This window comes from Platichthys flesus, chromosome 23 (genome assembly GCF_949316205.1).
Source record: "Platichthys flesus chromosome 23, fPlaFle2.1, whole genome shotgun sequence".
Lineage (NCBI taxonomy): Eukaryota > Metazoa > Chordata > Actinopteri > Pleuronectiformes > Pleuronectidae > Platichthys > Platichthys flesus.
In genome coordinates this window covers 9,815,003-9,837,103 of record NC_084967.1, presented here as the reverse complement: position 1 = coordinate 9,837,103, position 22,101 = coordinate 9,815,003, and the positions used below count along the sequence as shown (strand labels likewise).

General features: G+C 42.8%; 1 protein-coding gene across 1 annotated transcript in view; it reads right to left on the bottom strand.

Moving 5' to 3' along the window:
* grm8a (glutamate receptor, metabotropic 8a) overlaps nt 1-22,101 on the bottom strand; it is a gene marked incomplete in the record, with an annotated part of 210,743 nt that overhangs the window by 44,927 nt on the left and 143,715 nt on the right. Inside the window, 3 exon segments of the mRNA XM_062383200.1 lie at nt 13,467-13,604; nt 16,469-16,623; nt 17,112-17,247. Coding sequence (XP_062239184.1) covers nt 13,467-13,604; nt 16,469-16,623; nt 17,112-17,247 — 429 coding nt within the window.

The window sequence follows — 22,101 nt, the reverse complement described above, 5'->3', positions numbered from 1 at the left end:
TGGAGCTAGGATTTTTGCAAATCCGGGGCCATAAAGGGGCCACAATGTACACAGAGGGGCCAATTATATGACCGGCATCCAATTCCTGATTCAGTAAGATTTTAAGTCATTTAAGTCCTGCCTCGTTTACTGTTAGCTCTATTGCTTTGATTCAAAGTCACACATCATTGAACATATTGAGAAAACTGCTCCTTCCAGCACATTGTGTAATTCAAGATTGTAGACAATTAGTCATATATATTGTAACTATTATAAGTGACTTTATGAATTTAAATAAAAAAAGACTTCTGACAGGACAGGGGCAATTCAGGGGCAAATCAGATTTGAACTTGGGCCAGTGCCCCTGGTTCCGCACCCCTTCTGTTACTGCTTTTAAATCCCTTCCTTTTAATGTATTTGAATTAAGCTTATTAAATCGGTATTACTTAGCCACACACACACATTCTCTCTCATGTATGATCAGATACTGCTTTACTTTTTCTCCCGGTTTTAACAGCCCTTCATCTGCTGCAGCACCATCTCCCTCACTCCTGTATGAACACTCTCTCTTCCTGTGATAACCAGTAAAAGCCACTGCACCAAAGGGCGGCTCCTCCCCGTCCAATCTGAAGATATTAATCTGTGTCTTTCCTTCCTGTACCTGCACATTACTGACTGTAGCTTCAATCGCTGGCTGCACTGATGCGATACAGTAATCATTTCATGGCCGCAGGCTGGCTGGTAAACCAGGAGGCTATACAGAGGGAGAGAAAAAATGTACATGTGAAATACGACCTGTGTTCTAAAGCAACAGACCGAGACTGAAGCTGGAAAAACTATACAGTGTAAAGCTTTGTTTCCTAGCACCAGGCATGAACACAACTTATTGCTCATCAGAGTGGTTCAACATGTTGGTTAATGCATCAACTTTAATCTGTAGATGAAATTAAATAAACAGGTGCACAAATAACTGTCATTTCTTTACCCGTAGATTTGTTCAACCTTTGGGCGACAACCTGCTCAACATTTTCAATAGTCAGTGAAAAAGAAGAGCAATTTTCTCACAAGCTTATGAAATACTCGCTCTACACCCGGTTTGCTAACTTCAAAGCCAAATCGTATTATTATTTTATATATGTACTATAAAGAGTTTATGGAGGTTGACGCTGGGATTTGTTCCAGCACTCTAAATCTAAGTAGAGCAGCAATTAAAACAGTACAAATCTAGCATTTAAGATATAGACTGAAATAACAGAGGTGTGCTTAATGTGGATTAAAGACTTTAAACTTAAACTTCCATCCCAATCAGTGTGTGTATGTCGGCGGATGCAGCAACAACAGAACTGAGACACGCAAGCCTTTTATTTACAAACACCGGGACTCAGATCCATGCGGAGCTGAGGAAAACTGGACCAGACCCATCAGACCCATCTCTTACTCAAAAGCTGGGACCTGGACCCATCAGACCCATCTCTTACTCAAAAGCTGGGACCTGGACCCATCATCAGACTGATCTGCACCGATCTGATTATTGTTAACTTGTCAAAACCAAGTACATATCGTAGGAGCCTATTTAATTGCCGTTATTTATAGGGTTAGGTTGTGTATTTCTTCTATTGAGATGTTCAATTCCTATGGCATTTTACGTTCTTGTTGCTGTTGAGAACTGCATCTTTTAATACAACGAAGAAGAACTATCTTTGGTAACAAGCTGTGTGATGCATAACCTTCACCGAGTTAGGTGCTAAAACAGAAGCATAACAAAATGTACAGTACAACTTGTTTCCCTTTGACAATGAGAGTCTTGTGTTTGGCCTTGTTTGCTCAGCCAATTAGAAATATGCTATCCATCTATTTCCGTATAAAACAAGGTGGTAATACACGGATAATACCAGAGTTTTATCAGGAGTCAGATCACATGAGGTCAGTGTTCTCTACTGGGACACTTCTATTAATATTCAAACTTTAAATTCACATAGGAAAGCCTGGGGACACAGGCACACACAAGTAAACACACACTGTATCTCCACATTACATATGCAAACTTGCATCTGCATTGCTATTAAAGCATCAGAGCAGGGCGCGGCCTGTAGCAGTATTCACTAAAACCCCTTAAACAATAACATGGCATATTTCTATTGCACTGCATCACAGTAGCACAGGTACAAATATGCATCTTAGTACCAGGGAATTGGTCATTTGTGCCACGTAGAGCAGAGAGCGAGACGTATTAGTGTTGTGAGACCAGAGCATTCTGTGTAGAGATACAGTCCCACTCATCAACAAAGGGCCCTTGAGCTGAATGCCTAATGTCCCACCATAATCACACTCATAGTTATGCTAATACTCCATAAGTAAAGCAAAACAGGACCTTAATGAGTGAATGCTTCCACACAAGGTACCTTTACGGAACACAGGGGTGGCATTAGTGTGACGTTCCACCCGATATAAATATTTTTTAGCATGAAAAATGAACATAAATATGGCATTATTATTATTATTATTATTGTTATTATAGTTGTACATCATTTCAAACCTTTATCAAATATCCATAGCTGGCATTGCATAGTGGGAAGTATAAAAAAAGACACTCATAGAAATGTCAGTTTATTTCTGCAGGAAACTTAGGTAAAATATTGGCTAATTAAAAAATGTATAATAACAATACCATACTTATTTATATATACATATGTGATTAAACATTTGTATTAAAAGTGCTTTTACACACAAAGCACTCACAGGAAGTTCAGGGGCAACAAAATATATATATATATATATATATATATATAACTTACTAAATATACTTTAATTCAATGAAGATGTTCAATTAAGAGAAATGCAAGCCTTGACTGAAACACTGAAATACTCTTTTAGTGAGAAGCAAACTGGAGAGAGAGAGAGAGAGAGAGAGAGAACATGATGTTTTCCAGACGACAAGAATATCAACATACAAATATCAATACAATAATTTGCCCTTGACCTTTAAAAACTAAAGGGTGAGTACTGCATCGCTGCTCGCAGTCATTATTTGAAATCAGATTTGTGTTTACAAAGCCAATGTATATATAGTTTGTGATTTTCCATCTTTTATCCCCCGATGCATCAGTAGAGGAGCACACTTGTTTGCATTCAGCACGTGTGCACGTTTCCATTCACAGGAAGGGGACGACACGGCTCGGCACTTTGTGTCACAGTTCAAAATGTCAGCGTCGATGACAATTTCTCCTCAGCTGTTCTTACAAGAAGTTAAACGACACGATGCATCATTAATCGGCACGCATATCGCAAGCACATGCAACCGTGCCCTGAGACAGTTAAACGGCTGGCGCTGTTATGAGCGCTGCTAACCGGGAAAACACTCTGTCTCCGTTTCCTGGGGTTGCGTCAGGTGTTGTAAGCGGGGTGTGTGTGTTTCTGTCTGAGTGTGTGCGTATAACACAATAAGGCTTTTATTGGATGTGTCCGCCCATTGTGTGCAGCCAGGACCAGCTCGTCACGTCGGTGGAGCGGCAACAAATTCATCCTCTCCATCATTTGTCCAGTAGCAAAATGAAGACTCATATTTAACGGAGTATTTAATGCCTTAATTCATCCTTATTGCTTTGTGAAGTAATAACAAGGGGTAGAGTTTAGGATGGAGGGACGGAGATGGATGGATGACATGTGTGTGTATTAATATGAACCCTGTCTATCTTATGCACATCCCAATCTAATTTATTTTCTAGCCAGCAGCTCTTGAATTAAATCCTGCTTCTCTAATGATTCTGAAGTCTACAGGCGGTTTCCTTAGTCGGCTGCTTGTCTCGGGACGATTTGCATGAAAAATCATTTGAAAAACAGACGAGCAGCAACTTTCATGTCTCGTGAAAAAAGGAAGATTAATCTAAAAACCCCAAAACTTCATGAGGACGCAATCATCTCCTTATCTGCCTCCGAGTCCTTTCCATGTTTTGGCGGACGATTATTTGCTCGCGCTCCAGAGGCACCGGACCGGCCGGCTGCTGGGATCTGTTTCCAGATCTTCACAAACCAGTTAGTCATCTCGTCTGTGCTTAATAAAAGCCACGGGCGCGGAAGAAAACTTTGTTCAAAAGTGATTTCATGATGGAAGTTTTTATGTGAAAGTCAAAGTCAATAGTGCATTTTGAAAATAGACCTCAACGCACATGTTAGACCCATCTATAGCGCTTATCCTCACAGAGGAGGCTGGAGCCAATCACAGCTTACAATGGGCAACATGTGGGGTACACCCCGGACAGGTTGCCGGCAGAGAGGCACAGATATACGTATTCACATTTTTACACGTACATATTTACAGAATATCTATCTATGGAAACTGAATACAAAACAAATATATTATTTCACTGTAAAAATTTGTGAATACTTATTCAGACAAATAACAATCATGTTCAATTATGACCTTCTTAAAGGACACATGTATAATATATAAACTTAAGATTGACATTTTGTATTCCAGGATTTCATTTTCTTCTGCACATATATGGTTATTAAGGTAGTGTATCAAAAGTCCACCCAAACCCACACACACACACACACACACACTTGAAGCTTGAACACACGAATAACTTCTCATCGTGTATCAATACAAACTCAAATTATGGCCCTGCAGTTGTAGCCCCCTCTATATGTAAAACCACCATTATGTCTGTTTAACCTTGAAACATCTAATCACACTCTAACCTTGGAGCCTCAGTCTGCTGGTTTGAGCCACTGTGTTAAGTACCTTGTTCAGTGGTAGTGCAGTCTGCAGTGTAGCAGACTTTATTATCTGGATGCAGTAAGTTCTGTTTTACTCTGACTGAGCAAGAATTTAAATCGCAATATGGTCCATTACAGGAGGCTGCGTCCTCAATCTCCCGCCCGCCGCCGTGATGTCAGGTCAAGCCAACATTTGTTTAGCCTCTAAAACACTCGAGTCGCGCCCGCGGGTCGTTCATCAGGAGGCTCTGCGATGAGATCAGCGAGGGAAGCCTCTGAAATGTAAAGCCTCGCTCGTGAGGCGACGCCGGGTCCAAGACAAACACATAGCGATGCATGGAGGCAGCGAGGTGAGGCTACTACAAGAGTGCTGACTGGCTAAGTGCCCTGATGGATGCCTTCACAGGCCAGCGTGCCGGCCATGGTTTTACACGCCGAGTGATTGATGGCACCACGGCTGACAGACAGACTATCGATTCGGACAAGCTCCTTAATTAAACCTCAATTATGAGAACATTCGGTTCCCTCGTTCCAAACCGCCGCAGAGAAGATTTTAGATTTCTCAGCCGTGCTCTCGTATACATATACACGCACACATGTGTTTTACCTGTTTAAAAAGCAGATTAGATGAATGACTGAACAATTGATATATTTTGAATCACAGACTAAAGCAAAATCAATTCAAATGTTGATGAATACAACTCCACAAATGTTGCATGATAAGCATTTCTTATTAATCAAACATGAGATGACAGGATAGGGAGACGCTGCCCCCGCGTCACAAGTCATGTATGTAATAAATCACTGTGACAATACATACACGCACATCTGTTTTGGCTTCATATATCACAAATTGAAACACACAGGTCTCTAGGAAAAACCACACTCGTCTGGCTTTCTGTTGGCTTCAGGGCTAATCTACCAGGAAAGAACTAAATAATCAATAAAGGAGAATAGGAAATGAGCATCAGACAGAGATTCTGCTCTACATGATTTGACAAGAGAGCAGTCAAGCAGAGGGTTATGTCAATACACCGCTGCATAAACACCAGTCTTTGCATTCAAATGTGTGAGTGTGTGTGTGTGTGTGTGTCAGCGTGTCAATAATTGGTGCCTAAATTTGGTATGTGCATAGAATCAGAGATCAATGTCAATTATCATTTGAATATCATTCAGCCGGAGAGTGTTTGTGTAAATGTTGTATGGTTGTATGTGCGTCGAGCAAACGGCCGGGTCAATAAAATATAAGTGTGGGGGGAAAAAGAAAATCTGTCAACAAGTCGAGCATCAACTCTCAGAATACGTTTCTGCAATAAATCAGTTTTCAGTTTTTCAGCTAGAAGATAAAAAAGGCACTTTGTGGAAGGAGGTAGTTCAGATGTTGGTTTTAAGATGGAACAAATAATTGGAGAAGTTTCTACTAAGAAAATTGTTGTTACTCAGTTGTATTTCATTTCTTAGAGAAATGTGGCCCTCACCGTTGCTGAAATGTGGGACACTGGTGTCAGGGAGTTTTCACAAGTTCCTGTCTTTGTTACTTTGTATACATTAGATCTGGTTCACATTGTAATTTAAAAAATTTCAAAAACATTCATTAGAGGCGTACGCCCTGAAGACTTTACACCCCCTGAAAAGCTTGTTTTGATCCAACTACGCTTTAAACACTTTTTATTCAGGTGATAACTTACCCTTTAAACCGATGTGATCACCAAACTTCTTTAGACTTGTTGCCAAATCTTTTAAGAAATCGTGTATCGTCCCCAGGTCTCAGGAATCAACTTGCTGAATACAATGATAATATTACCAATAGAAATTGTGGCTGAAAATCAAAATACAGGTTCTAATAAATCATAATTTCTTTGTAATGGTGGCTTTAAAGTTAAAATCTCTCTTTGACCCGGCCTCTGCCTTCTTACCCTCTTCTTCCATCTTCTTTCCCTCCTCTCCTCCTCCCATCAGACCGCAGCCGGAATGTTTTCTGCTTTATCGCTGCGGTACTCCACTTTTCATGAATAATGTGATGCCACTGACATATGTGGCTAATATATATTACATCTCTGCATTATTACGGCCATATATCTCCACTGACGGTACACAGACCTTATATAAATTATTCATTGGTCATTATTTATATTATGCTGAATCACTGTCCTGGCACAACTTGGCTACGCTCACCGGCTCGTCCTCCCGCTGTGCCGTCAACTTCTTTTTCTCAATTTCAATTTTGTCATTCCGCTGTTTGCGTAATCTCTCTCCTGCACGGCTTTTATACGAACAAATAAACAAGAAATCTCATTTGTGTCACGGAGGGAATGGGTGTCTTATGTCAGCGGCGCTCCCATCTCCCCACTCTTGAGCAAGCACAAATACCTGCACAACCTCACGCACACACAAAGGAAGAGGGTGAGCGATGGGACAAAAAGAGACAGGAGAGAAAGCGCGTGATAACGATAGTCAGAGGGGAGAGGGAGAAAATTGGATCCAATAAGACAGAGGGGTGGACTAAAGACATCCAAACAGAAGAGGGAACGAGAGGTGGTAAATAGAAAGGAGGCTCGTGGAAGGGGAGGTTGAGAGAAACAAGAGAAATAAATGAAACAACAGAAGAGTGAAAGAGCGGGGGAGACGGTGGAGACACGCACCTGAGGCTAGAGCTGCTGTTTCTTGAAGAGAGGACCAACTTTGAAATAACATTAGTGTAGCAGCTCTTGTTTCCTTTCACCCGCGACAACCCCTCCAAGCTTTGTGTTTGCTCCGACGACAGAAGCACAAATATCCACAAGCGCCTGCAACACGATTTTTTATTTGAATACCGATACTTTTTATTTTGCACAATCGGAGACAGGAAAGACGGACGTAAACAAAGTGATAAATGCGGCTCCGGCTCATAACACTGTCAGTAGGGTTGTATTTTCCTAAGACGATGGGGCAAGAGGCTATGTTCCCTTCAATCATCCTTAAGTACTGATACAAATACCATGGAATCTAACCCTAAAGGCAAATTACAGTTAAAACATAGCTCTTAGTTTCATAGCTGGTCGTCATTCTTATCAGCCGTGATAAAACTTTACTCTTCAAGTTGTAAATAAGTGGGACGACAAATATGAGACCTGATGAAGTTTAAATACACTCTGTTCAGACACGACAGGTCCTGCAAATATTTCACAATAAAAGCCTGGTTAACACAAATACATGGATTCAGTCTACAGAAATACCACAGTGCTTTTACTTTGACACAGCTACAGGAAGTGAAACATTTCTTAAATAGGCGGGGGCTCAGTGTAAGTCCAACCCTATTCATCTGTGCCCCTGGAGCAAGGACTGTTGTTGTTTACCTGCCCTCAGTTCTAGTGAAGGTGGATTTTGAGACTCCCGAAATGAACTTGCCATGTAATCCGAGTATTTCTGTGTAAGACTAGACACATCTCATTCATCCTTTGATTTGTTGGAATGCATCTCCGCCATCAGTCATACAAACACAGACTCATCTGTGAGACTAGGAAATAGATACAAAAAAAATGGATCATTTCACCGCAGCTAAAAATGTTAAATGACACTTGCCTACTGAATATTAATGCTGCTGCACAGAGTCATAAACAACCGTCTGTCTGTAACTAGCAGTCTCGCAGGCTGAGATCCGTCCGCCCGTGCCGGTCTGCCTCTAATTGTCCATCAAGCTCTCCATCTGTGTTTGTCTGTGTCTTTACGTCTGCTCGACCCTGAGGCCTTTTCACTGGGGACGCAACAGTTTATCCAGCCCGCCGGCCTAATAACTCTGCTGCCCCATCAACCTCATTAGGATTTGCTCTCTTTGCAACCAACCGCCATGTGTTTGTGCACAAGGGCAACGGCTTGACAGTCTTCTGTGTTCGCCTGTTAAGTAGGAAGGAAGTGAGAGCGCACCCTGCAGTAGAGAACAACAGTTTGGTTAAGAAGGTGATGGACTAATAACCATTGTCAACTCTGATGTTGTCGCACTCACATGCAGCACTTTGTAGTTTGTTTGCTTTTTAAGCCAATGTACTAGCTTGGTTCTTGCTGTTCTGGGTTTGTACACTAATGGGAGAATGCACTTATCGAGAGTATCTTTGGATAAAAGCGTCAGCTAAATGATATGAAGTGTAATCACTTCCCATTTGGCTATTTGTCTTCAAAGTAAAAGCACAGCGTTTGTTTTGTTGCCATCATGACTTCATATTAGTTTGTCATCTATTCACGGACTGCACCCGCAACACATGCTTCCTCCCATGTCTTGGTGGGGGGGGAGACCTGAAGATCAGTGTTATAGGATCCGTTAAACTAAGCATACTACACACGTCCACAATGCAAATGCAAACTCTACAGCTGCATAAAATATACAATATTACAAATAGCCTCATAAATAGCTCTAGCGCTAGCCCGTTGTAACTATTGAAATGTAAGCACTGATGTAAAAGTCTGGATCGTTTATAAATCCGGCTCCCTTTCATTTGCCAGATTTATGGAGAAATAAATTTAAACATTACAGCTGATTTTATTTTTCCGTGACCGTGTGAATAATCAAATTATGGCTGACAACATGACAATGGGAATTATAACAAGTAATCATAGGAATATAAATTAGACAATGTGAGGGAGGACAGAGGAAGAGGAGGCTAAGAGGGGGATACTGAAGATGCTGAAGATGCAAAAAAGTTGATTATAATTTTAATCCCCAATCAACAATAAACCTCTTTATATTTAAGTCTGCCTAAAAAAGAAGAATTGTAAACAGTTAAGAGAGAAGTTGAGATGAGTGAAGCAAAAAAAAGAAAGACAACATGTTGATATCATTCCTTTGAAAGAAATAGAAGTAAGAGCAGCCGACCAGCCCGATCCAATGTGTTCCCCAATTTTCAGGTTTTCTTCTTGTTTCTTCCTGAAATCCTCCCTGAATCCACCTTTCAGCTATGATCATGATGACATTTTTTTTAGGAATCTCCTTAATTCTACCAAATCACATACTGTCAATTCAATCTGGTGATGCAAACCAATTTCAGAATCCCATTTTCAGGTTTGATCCGGTCCGACCACCGAATATCCATTCAGATTACTCCTGGAGGTCCGAACCCTGGAGATCTGTCGTGCATTTTATTCTCTCTGATTAATATTTCCGCCAAACATTGCAGTGCAGTAAAACCCCAGACTCTAGTTTATGTTCTTCAGTAATAAAAAGTTTATATTTTACTTCACTGAGAATTCTGTTAGTGGACCTGTTAAAAAAGGTGTCTGGATGCGTGTGAGGAGGAGAATAAGATCGTGTGAAGAGTGTCTCAAATCTCAACCTTTATCTTTATAAGAACAAAGCCGGCGAGACCTGAGGGTCAGGTGTCAAGGTCTCACATTAATTGAATCGCAGCGTGTGCACTCGTTCACAATCTCATCCGCCTGCCACTGCAGGGCGTATCGGTGTGTGCGAGCATGTAAAGTGTGCATGTAGGCTTATCTGTGATCTGGACGTCTGCTTCAGTCAGCTTTCCCGCGGGCATCAGTTTTACCTGACTGCACACTTTCATCCGAGGAGAGTTTTGTTCCGGTGTCGGGAGCCGTCCCGGGTGATGGGGATTCTCCGAGCGCACGAGACCTGCCTGGAAAAGTCTGAGCGCCTTCCATTTGCTTTATTGTTTTGTGAAATGATGAATGATGAAAGTTGCAGTAACGTGGTGTGAATAAATCATTAATATTAATTTTATAGAACAGATATCTGGTCCAACTTGTTGTAGCTGCACTAACTTGAAAAACTGCACGTGCACTCATCATGTAAAACTAAAATACGGTCTGTGAGCACCGGGTATACATGTCCGCAATATACGCTTCATCTCCATCTAACTCTTGGTGAAAAGAATATATTGCAGGTGGGATTGAAAGACGAATGCATGAGACAGTAAAACGTCTTGAAGATGATGTATGAGTGTTAGTGAAGGGAAGCAGAGGCTGCAGACGGACTGATGAAACGCTGACACGCTCATTCAGCATCAGAGAAGAGTAAACAACTGCTCTGCACCGCGACACGGGATCCAGCAGTTTGACGTTTATTCAGGGATTCACCTTCTTTATATTTGAAAGGTCGAGTATTAGAGTTAAACTAACACATTTTTGCACTGCTGCTTAGAGTCTCAGTGCTAAAAGTGCAATGTGTTCAATATCAATATATGTTGATCCAATATTTGAAATTGAAAGACCACAAAACTTCTTTCTTCTTTAAAAAATGAGAATATGAAATAGTAAAAGTAGCTCGACCTCAGTAGAAATCTACTGTATGTTAGAAAAATGTACTCCATCGTGTCATGAACCGCATAATGTGGCAGCAATCACATGATATCATATCTTATCATGTATAATATAGTATAATATACACTATTGCAATACTTACAGGGCATGGTGTGTCTTTCAATTGCAGAACTGATGGTTTTATTGAAAAAAAAACAGCAGTTTATATTTGCTGTTGATTGTCAAGGGTGAAGATGACTGAGTGTCAATCAATACATCATTTCTTACACTTGTTGGCATCCAGCTTTCTACCCCCCCCCCCCTCCTCAGCCCAATCATAAGCAGTAATCACACCCGTTTCCACATGGTGCCGTCAGCTGTGTCACCACGGCGCCCTTGAGCAGCAATCTGTTGATTGGTTCCCGTGTTGATGACTTGGAGGTCGCGAACCTTCCCCACTCGGAATTAATGGAGTCTGTCGCAGGACCAAGGGGCCGTCGACACACACACGCCCACGTGCACAGATGCCGTGGTCGGTAATCGACAGTCAACACGAGTCACAGCCCTTACAAACCTAATTAGGTGAACTAATGGCAGACGTCAGCCAAGCGGGCTACCCGCTGGGACATGCGCTCACAGCCAGCAGCCAATCAGATTCACCCTTAGCCTCAGCGCGCCCTCGGGCTCGGCTTTTAACGTCATTGAAACGCGATTGAAAGGCAGTAATGCTTGATGACGCCAAAGTACAACTGAAGTATATGATTTTCATTTCAACATCAGGTCAGAATGAGCTTAAGTGTGATGGCTACACTGTTCCTGGTCCCCCCCCATCTCTTCACTCCCGCTTTCCTAATTTCAACGTTACTTCCACTAAATTACAGCGTTTTTTCTCTCCACAGTCGCCAAAGTATTTGTCATTATGGGACCTGTTGGGTTTTCTTTTACATTTTGGTTCTGAAAGTTGAACTGAATTGATAAGCTCCTATTATAGTTCATTAATTTGTTCACTTTGTAAATGCCGTAGAAATAAAGTTATTATTACTGTGTAAGCACCGTGACCCATCAGCAGAGGTCCTGTAGAGCCTAAACTGTGAAGCACTTATGTCTGTGACCACTGACAGACGTGCAGGTGACAGCCGATAAGTGTTGTGCACACACAACACTGTCTAGATGATGGACACACACACACAAACACACACAGTGGTGCTGGGCCTTGTGTAAAATAACAAGCTGTAGCTTTTTGATATAGAAGCAAAATGAGGGTCGAACCGGATATCCTCCACACACACCTACACACACGCAATCACACACACACAAAATGACAGAGAGAGGTGATTATTACAGCACAGACACACACATATTCTCAACACATATTCACTGGCACAGAACCCAACCATTATCTAATTTCTCTTAGTATAGCTTTGAGAACACAAACAATTGTTCTTGTTGAGTTGTATTGCTCCTCGGAGCCTAACAGCCTCTGTGACCTGGGCTCTGAGGGTGCCTATTAGAGGCAACAGGGCACTCTGTAATATACAAACTAATTAAAGCGCCGGGCTTCTTCCTGCTGACACATTTTCTCAGCCAGGATGTGCCAATGAAGCCGCAGACAATCAACAGGGATGTGTACATCTGCACAAACCTTTGTTGGCCGGAGTAACGGCAAAAGCCCAGAAAACACAGGTGAGTTTGAAGGGGAAGCGTTGACCGCTCACAAAAATGGACGACGAAAGAAAAGCCAAATTGTCTTGATCGCCCCCTGTTGGCTGGCTGGAGTACAGGGCCCCCTGCCTCCTCCATGTTAACAGTTAACAGGACCAATCCAAAAACAGTTTTTCTTTAAGCACTTTCTAGAATGATGAATTCTTTGATGCTATAAAAATGGAGTGAAGCGTCAAGATTGACAGCTGAGACAGACTGGTGGTTGGTCGAGCTTGTGATGGGCGGGACCTTGATACCGTAGCTCCACATCTTGATCACCACTGCGCAGAATCCAGACAAACCCGTTTCCAGCACTTTTTAACCTTGCTTTTTTTATACAACAGAGGCAGATGGAGATGTGTTGTTCATCTTTATAATCAGTCTATGGGGTAAACTATACTGAATAAATACTAAATATGGGAGATGTGGGAAAGTATAAACAAGACAGCTCCGGGATTTCATGAGCTGGACACTCATTGATGATTGGAATCAAAAGCAAAGAATGACACTGAGCTAGAAGAAAGCATCTATTCGATGTGCTGCAGCTCTGAGAAAACACCAATTATAACTGACCACCTGCCAACATTTTTGGGGAAGGTAAAATTTACAAGCCCCTGCTGAATATCCGTGGAGTTAAACCACCTCGCCTGACCCGACTCTAACAAGGAGCACTCCTGTCTCTCTTTGTCTCTGTACCTGTGAGCAACCAAAACAGAAAACACCTAATTACCGACTCCATGTTGTTGTCTGCCAAATCCAAGAAGAAAAAGGCCGCCTGTCATCCACTCCGAGTCTCTTTTTGCCCAAATGGAGGAAGAGTTCAATCAGTGGCGTCTTACCTGTGCATTTCTTCAGGCTGCCGGTTCGCTTGCCGTGCATCCCCAGCTTGCAGTTGAAGTTTTCCTCCCAGAATTCAGCGAACCACACGTTCCTCCGGTTGTTGGACAGCGAGCGGCTGCGGAAGTACCGGTCAAACGCTGTAAAAGAGACAGAGAGGGTGAAATGTAAATACCGAGTAAGGAGAGGTTTGACTCGTCATCACTCTGACTATATAGTTGCTTTTAACATTGTACGGGCCAAATGGTGTAGTATGCACTTCCCCTGCAGAGGTTAAAGCTTATTTTCTCAAGACGCTGCCTGCACTAAAAAAAAAATCTGGTGTTCACGGCGCTGTTGAACATTTGGACTCACAAAGCCGTGTACTATGAATGGCCTATGGATCTGAGGTATGACTGAAAAGCCTTTTTTTTGCGGGGCCCTGGCTCCTATCAGCCGAGAGCAAACATTTTAAACCGAGCTTTCACAGTGCGTAAGCTTCTAGTTCAATAAGCAGCGGAGAGAGAAGACGGCGAGCGAGGGATGCATTGCTCCGGTCAAAAGTAGCCGTCAGAAGCTGGCGGGCGAAGATGAGGAGACGGGTGAAAGGAAAGAAAAATGAGGGCGACCGAAAACCAAACACCTTATGGCAGTCTGTTTCTTATCAGGATAATTTGGGAAAATCGCTTTTGTTGTCTGTGTGATCAGAATAAATGGCGTCTTCTATCAGGTTGCCTTTAGATTATCAGTGGTGGGTTTGATGCTTCAACAGGAGTGAGTTATTCATTGTATCTGTGGACCTGCTGAAGGTAGAATTTACTTTGCTATTAAAATGAAAAGCGCTTAAAGAACACAGTGCATGTGAAAAAAAAACATAGAGTATGTGTGTGTCTGTGTGTGTGTGTGTGTGGGGGGGGGGGGGGGGTGAATCCCAGGGTGCCATCAGACGGACTTGGACAGCATGACTCGCTATAACAGCCGACAGGAAGTGCCTTGATTAATCTCCTCTGCTGTCAGGCAAAATTGGCGCTGCGTGCACCTGTGCAGCTCAACTGATGGTTATGACTGCTGGGAACAGTGGTGGCGGCGTGTGTGTGTCCTCGAGGATCAAACGCTTTCCATTGAGATCGCAGGTGTGACGATCGTAAAAGAATAAGAGCAGAAGCAGGCGTCTCGCATTAGGGGAGAAGAGGATCTGCACAGAGTGGGCGATTAGGTGGGAACAGCGGAGCCTCGGGGGCAATAACATCGCTGTGGTGTTCCGGTTCAAGGAATAGCTTGACATTTTGGTGCATTCAGGTTTATTTTAACGTCTTGGCAAGGATGATTATCTTAGTTGCGCATAAAGTCTCTTTAGAAAAGTAAAAACTGAAATCTTGAGGCGTGAGACGTCGCGTTGTTGCTCATCTGTTCATCAGTCGACTAATCCCACAGGGTCTGTGTATATCTCACAAACTGCTCATCCTGTTGACTTCAAGCTTGGCATGTGTTTTGTTTATGACCCGAGGAAGTGCAGGGATGAATTATTGGCAATTTGGACGTGCAATTCTTTCAATGATGATAAAAATGTTAATAAACTAGCGAACAGCACTCTGCAGCAGTTCGTGGGGGCGGGGCTGTGCTCCTTCATTCGGTGGACTGAGTTGACCGTGTCTTCTTCTACGTCCTGAGCTAAACGACAGCTGTGGTCGATGACTGGCAGCCTGTGGCCAATTATATATATTCACAGGGGTTGAAGCCGTTGGTGTCTATCAAGGCAACAACACTCATAGAATAAAGTCCTCCTCAGCAATTTATCTTCACAGTAAAAGCACTACGTTCATTTTGTTGCTGTAATGCTTTCAAATCGAGTTAAATTTCAGTGCTTTTGTTTTGAAAAGTTATGAGCTTTTTTTCCCCAGACAGCCGGATAGTTTTTTAATCCAGGTAGTTTCCAGCTCTCTGCACCAGAGACTGTTTATAAAAGCTCTGCACACAACATCCAGCACACAGACAAAAAAAATAGGTAACCATATATTGTTGAACTTCTTGAGGACTCACAAATGACAATCCAGAGCATGAACACAAGCAAACACAAAGGGCACTGCACCCGATCCACACAAAGACCCAAAGAATCAAAATGTAGAAGGTGAGATTTAGCAGGGATTCACGTGTGTGACTTTCTCTTTGCTAGGACTTCTTGAAGCCCCTGCTGGTTGCCTGGCAACCTCACAGAAATGACAAGACTTCAGCTTTTTTTTTTTTTTTTTTATTTAAGAAAGCCAGATTCGCTGTTTATTTTTCCTGGGAGCTAATCAAACAGTCCCCAGACTGCTGCTTTAACCAAAATGACTAAATGTATTTGTGCAACATTTTTTGCACAATATGAACAGGACAGATAGTCGCCTCAATGAGGGAACAAGGAAATCAAGGCCTTAGAAGGGATTTGTACAACAGCAAAACAATAATAAAATATTAGACCATACATATATCAATAGAGCGCATGAATCCATGCCTCCCAACACTGACAACAAAAACATGTTCAGCTTCACAGAGGCAGGATCTGCTGCAGCATAATTGGATTACATTGCATCAGACCGCGAGGTGCGCCTCATAAATCGGTAACTCGGCATGTGGGCTCTTCATTAATCCTCCGCCTCCCTCACACCTCCTCCTTCTGTTCTGGAGACTCCAGTAACGTGCTGCCTCGTGTCGGCCGGCCAAGGACTTTGATTCATTTCAACTTCTACATAATCGCTCCCCCTCTGTCTTGATATCTTTTCTCCTTGGTGTCCCTCCAGGAGTCGATTACCTAATAGGGAGCGCTGACAGGGAGCAGATGAGGATATCCCCAACGGCCTAATGGCATAAACGTGTTGCCCGCTGGGATCAGGAGTGTATTTCACTCAGTGTCTGGACTTTTCTCTTAATGTGATCTATCTGACTTTAGGTACAAGTGACGATGCCAATGGAATTTCTTAAGTCTGCAGAATGACGTCATAACACGGCATCAGTGAATTCTTCTGTCATCTTCACAAACTCTTACCGTCCACAGAAGCTCGTTTGGGAAGTATCGTGATGGCGCCCTCAGAAACTCTCTCCTGGCCAATCACAGGGGAGATTTTGGACCCCCAGCTGTCTGAGCCCACCCACAGGAAGTGGCCCGTCTGATTGTTCTTTTTAGCTGCATCCAGAACTCGTCTGTTTGAGTAAAAAACAGAAACAGTCAAATGCGAAAGGGTTGATGGCTGCTGCCTCAGACTCTACAGTGGTGTGTTGAGGTTGCCTGGAGGAAGAGTGAACTCCTCCTCTCCCTCAGTTAATGTCACTTTGGAGCAGGAGCAGACGCTTAATGATTAGACAGCAAAATATTGAGAAACACTTGATGAAGCGAGGATTCATATTTAATGCAACAGCTGCAGCTGACTTATTTGCCAGAGGACAAATTCTAAATAATTGCTTTTTCCATTAAATCTCAATACACCTGTGCTTTAACATCTGTGACAGTATTGCTTTCTCGCTAGTATTGTCACTAAAAGTAAAACTATACCATTATCATTAAAAGTAAAACAAAACAAATGTCACAGATTGTGTCACTGAGCCAAAGGAAAACTGGGAGCAGCGGAGACTGTGCGGTCAGTGGGGGGGGGGGGGGGGGGGGGCTCTCATTTAAAGTGCACAGCGCGTACCGGATGTCGTCCTCATTAGCGAACATGATGACCGCCCTGGCGTTGGAGGTCTCCAGCAGGCGTCGGATGATCTTGTCAAACTCGCCCGTTCGGGGCTCCCTGGGGATCTTCAGGGACTGGGCGATACACACACCACCTGAAACAGAGAGGGACAGAATTCATCATCTGGTTATCGTCAGGAAGGACATGGGGGGTGCTATCAACCTTAGCCAAACAAGATGTCAACCATTGCAGACACAAATGATAGTAAATAGCAGGTGCCAACTAGCGAGTGGGCAGGGGCCTTGTCAGCAATTTCACCACTGTCTATCTCTCGACAGCCATCTTTAAATATCCATGAGAAGAAATTCGAGACAAAATGTGAAGTACTGACAGTTTGTTTTGATCGGACACCAAAAGACCAAGAGGTTTAAAAACTATATTTTAAATACACTAGGATCATAAATCACCACATTAAACATCCATGGCCAAAAAGAGACAGATTTATAGAGGTGAGCCAAGGGATGAATAAAATAAAAAAGATACAACCGGACCTACAAAGGAATTAAAGTAAAGGAAGAAAATAATGGAAAAGGGAGAAAGAGGAGGGGATGCATAGTGAGGAGTAAAGAAGAGTTAGAAAGAGACAGCGAGGGACTACAGAAGTGATGGTAGAGGAAGGAGGTGTTGACTCCAGGAGAGAAAACAAGGGGGGAAGACGGATAGGGAGACACCGATGAATCAACACCACGTCACTGTGTTCAGTGTTCGAGAGGAAATACCCTCTGTGTCGCACTCATTCATGTCCTCCTGTTCAGGAGGGAAGAGCATCACAGAAAGATTAGAGGGTTTTTAACTTGTTCTCCCTCTATCTGTCTCTCTCTCTTCATCTGTATAGGATACGCATCCAGCTCTTTCTCCTCCTCCATCCACTACTCCATCCCTCCCTCTCTCTCTCCCTCCCTCCCTCACTTTTAACTAGTCACTGTTCTCTCTCTCTCTCTCTCTCCAATTCTGTCCACTACTCAGTCCATCTCTTTCTCTAGTTCTCTCTATTCTCTACAATCTATTTTCCACTATATCCTCTCTCCCCCTCCCTCTCTCTCTCTCTATTTTTTCCAAATTCTCTCTCTCTCTCTCTCTAATACTTTCTATTCCCCCTTTGTACTTCTATTCTCTCTAACACCTCACGTTTAGCCATGGAAACATAGAAACACACACACACACACACACACACACACACACACACACACTGTCCCTGACTGTTTGGCACTAATCCAGAATTTATAATTAAGCTCTATACTGACATTTAGCTCTTTATTAGATCATTAGCTTAACTCAAGGTGTGTGTGTCAGCATGAAAGACTGTGTCATTGTAATAAATCCCATCTGTAATGTCAGTGCACAGCTTATGATCGACAGCATGTACCCAGTGTTTGTTTTGTCATTTTTCTTATAAACGTGTGAGTGAGCGAGTGTGAATGATGTCCCCTTTCTCTCCCTGCCTGTTCCAGCCCATTTATTGAACATCTGTACAGTCTGTCGCAATCACTCTATCACACCCCTTAATCTCACACACACACTCACAAGCCGCCGTACGCACACAGACACACACAGCAGTGTGCATGACTGCTAAAACAAATACTCATTAGCCTCAAATTAAAATCCTCTCAAGGATAATCACCAAAGTGTTAAAATCTGCACAGCCACCCGACACGTGCAAGACACTTGCAAGTTCTGAACACTTCCTCAAGGAGAATCACAAACTCCACATGCACTGTTGGAGACGTGCACACTGATGGCAGAAGATGAGGAAACATGGCACACGGTATGAACACGTACACAAGTGCTGATGTTTGCATTGCGCTCCGTTGTCCTTGGAGCGGTGTAAGAGTGATTAAATCATCATTTGTTTCATAGCCTCTCGCCCGTCATCAATAAATGTCCCAGAGGAGAAGAGACAGCCCAGATAAAGACAATATCAAATTATGCGTGGGAGTTTATGTGCGGGCATTAAGCCACAAACACACACATAGACACACACACACATCTGACTTTAAAGGTCTCAGCCAAATTCACTGCTGCTCCTACAACACTCTGTTGGTGCCTAAAATGCAGCTTGTTAAAATTGAACATTCATTATTAGTGAGCCCCTTCGCTCCTCCGCTGACAAAGAAGGCTGTGAGGGGCGGTCACGGGAAACATTGACTTCTTACACTCTTTCTTTTTTTGTTCTTATCAGTCTCAGAATGTCCTGCATGAAGCAGCTTTGTTAAACAAAAAGGGGCTTTGGTAGCGGTGTCAAAACCATCCAACACCACAAAACAAAAATATTAAAATTTAAAGAAAAACTTGTACACAATATACGTGAGCTATTTGTGAGGCCGATGACTGTTTGTTGTCTGCTGAGATGGAGTGAAAAGCTCCCGGTATATCTGCTTTCACACATGCACAGAACTCTAGATATTCTCCTGATGTTTATCCTGCCTCAGGATAATTTCCAAGTCCACCCGAAAACTAAAGTTAGTGAAACTAAAAAAAGTCTGGACAGTTGGGTCCAGACATTTTTTGTTTTCCGAGTTCATGTCTGAGGAACCATCGCGTGACAAACTGTTGAACCATTTTGTATATGTTGATTGTGTAGTATATTCTGCTACTTTTAACCTTATGAGTAGAACCAGAATCACATGTTTAAGCATGCTGCCGCCATCTTTAGACTCTCAATAGTTCTTCTATGCATTTCTTACTAGTTCTCTCCCCTAGGGTATGATCTGTGACCCCTTAATGGATGAATGTAGAAAATGGGTTTTCTTCTATTAAGCACGAGGCATGTTGTTATGAATTCATCCTTACATTTACATGTTATGCGTTCAAACACATGCAGTCATGCACCTTTCAACCATGGGATGTGGGATGTTGCCATGGGCGTAGGCAACCCCTATATATATTATATGTTTGACGACTGCAAAGCAGGCTTCACTATTGGCGTGTGAATGTCTCCGGATTTCTAGAGTCCGTCCTGACCTGTGAAGACTTCGGTGTAATAAACTTTAACTATACAAGCAAGTTCTGGGTCTGCGGAGAATTCTTCCTTCAGCATCAACTTCACCATCATCAACCTCTCGGCTGCCCAAGATATACGATAATTGCAAGATCAGTATTTTATAGAAACATCAAGTTGCAAAAACATCGTATATGATTGTCCAGGCCCTCCCTCAACCCTCTTCCCTCTACTAACCACCAGGGTAGTCATACATACACAGACAGAGCCTATTCCAACAGAAGATCTGCTAAATTCCATATCAAATCCACTTTGTGCTCGGTCATCCATAATTTAAACTAAAGTTCTGAGCAAGAACTGTCCAAAATGGTCCAAAGCCAGTGAGGAGTACAGATGTCAAAATGTGGTTTCATACATTCAGTGCATACAATCTTCTTAGCTGTAGTAGGGCCATGTGGGACAGATTGTTCTTGCTCTACCTCTAAGGGAAAGGTGAGAGACATCATTTAAGAGACAAGCCGCAAGCTCCATTGTAAGTTAAGTTGCTCCCCTATTCATTCTGCAACAGTCCACAGAGCAGACACCCGCGGACATTCACACAAAAAGGAAGTTACACGTGAGGAAAACAGGAGCAATAAGGGTCAGAAGCCAATCCCATCTGATGGTGACTTCTTGGTGTGTTCACGTCCCTGCTCAGTGATCTGCCGGCTCACAATGTGGCTGAATGTGTAAAAAGTGGGATAATTGGTTATTTAGTAACATCACATCACACCCTGGGCAAGCCGGCAAGACACAACTCAGAAATTCCCTTTATTCATCTCAGATAAAAGAATGGCCTCAGCTGTTACTGGATCACAGGGCTAGCCAGCGTATTACATAATTCACCCATTCCGGCACGCTCGTGTCTAAATGGATAACTTCATTACGGCCACTGCAATTGCAAGGACAGCAACACACTGAGCTCTCTGTTTATCTCTAATAACCTGATTATAGAGGCTTCACTGTGATACAGAATGGGACTGAATCCTAATGCATTGGTCTTTTCAGATGTGTGACTTGTTTTTGTACGTGTGAGTGTGTAGGAGGGAATATCTGTGTGTGTGTGTAAATGCCAGTTTTTGTGTCAGCCCATGTGCTGAAGTGCTTCAGATTAGCACTAATTTATGTGTGCGCGTGCATTTTTCGTCAGCCTATCCCCTCTGCAAAAATTGCGATGATGAATCTGACGTTAAGTGCGTCCATCGCTTCCGCCGATGAAACCCCCTCATAGTCGTAATTAACTCCATCCTGTTGTGAGATTAAATTCACTCCGTTTCAGGACAGGAAACGCCGCTGTCTCAACGTCTAATTAACAATCTGCTTCCCTCCCACGCGCTCCTCTCGCTGCACAATTTCATCTGTTAACTGAGAGGGACATGACGGGGGGAGAAAAGAGGAAGAGTTACTCTCCCAATTTGGATCTTACTTCTCTCATTTGTCTTTTCACCTGCAGTTAGTTAAAGTTTTCAGGGACTTTTCAGGCAGGTTACAGTTATAGTCCAATATTTCCTCAAAGCAATACTAGCACCAATCTCTTTCAAAAAATTGACAGATCAAGAGAAACTAATGGCTGCTAACCCTTACCCTTCATAATAAGTGGTGGAACTCAACTATGCATTGAATCCTGGAGCATCTTATTTCTGCATCTGTTTTCACCCATTGTAAAAAGTTCTACTTTACAACATATGTCCCCCCCCCCCCCCCCCCCCCCCTTTGTTTCCATACTCCATTATAAACTTAGCCTACCTCTACATTAATATGAAGTTATCGAGAACCTTAACTGGAGAAGTTTGGAAATGCTGATGGCTCCTGTTTTATTTTGAAAACTCTCTGTGTCTATGTTGGTGTATCAAAACTGGAAATGATGATTCTGATTGATTCTCATCAGTCACAGCTCGAGTTCCACCATTGAATGCAAAAAAGGTCTGAGGTCCAATCTGTACCCCCACATGCTGGCTCTTGGTCTTCCTG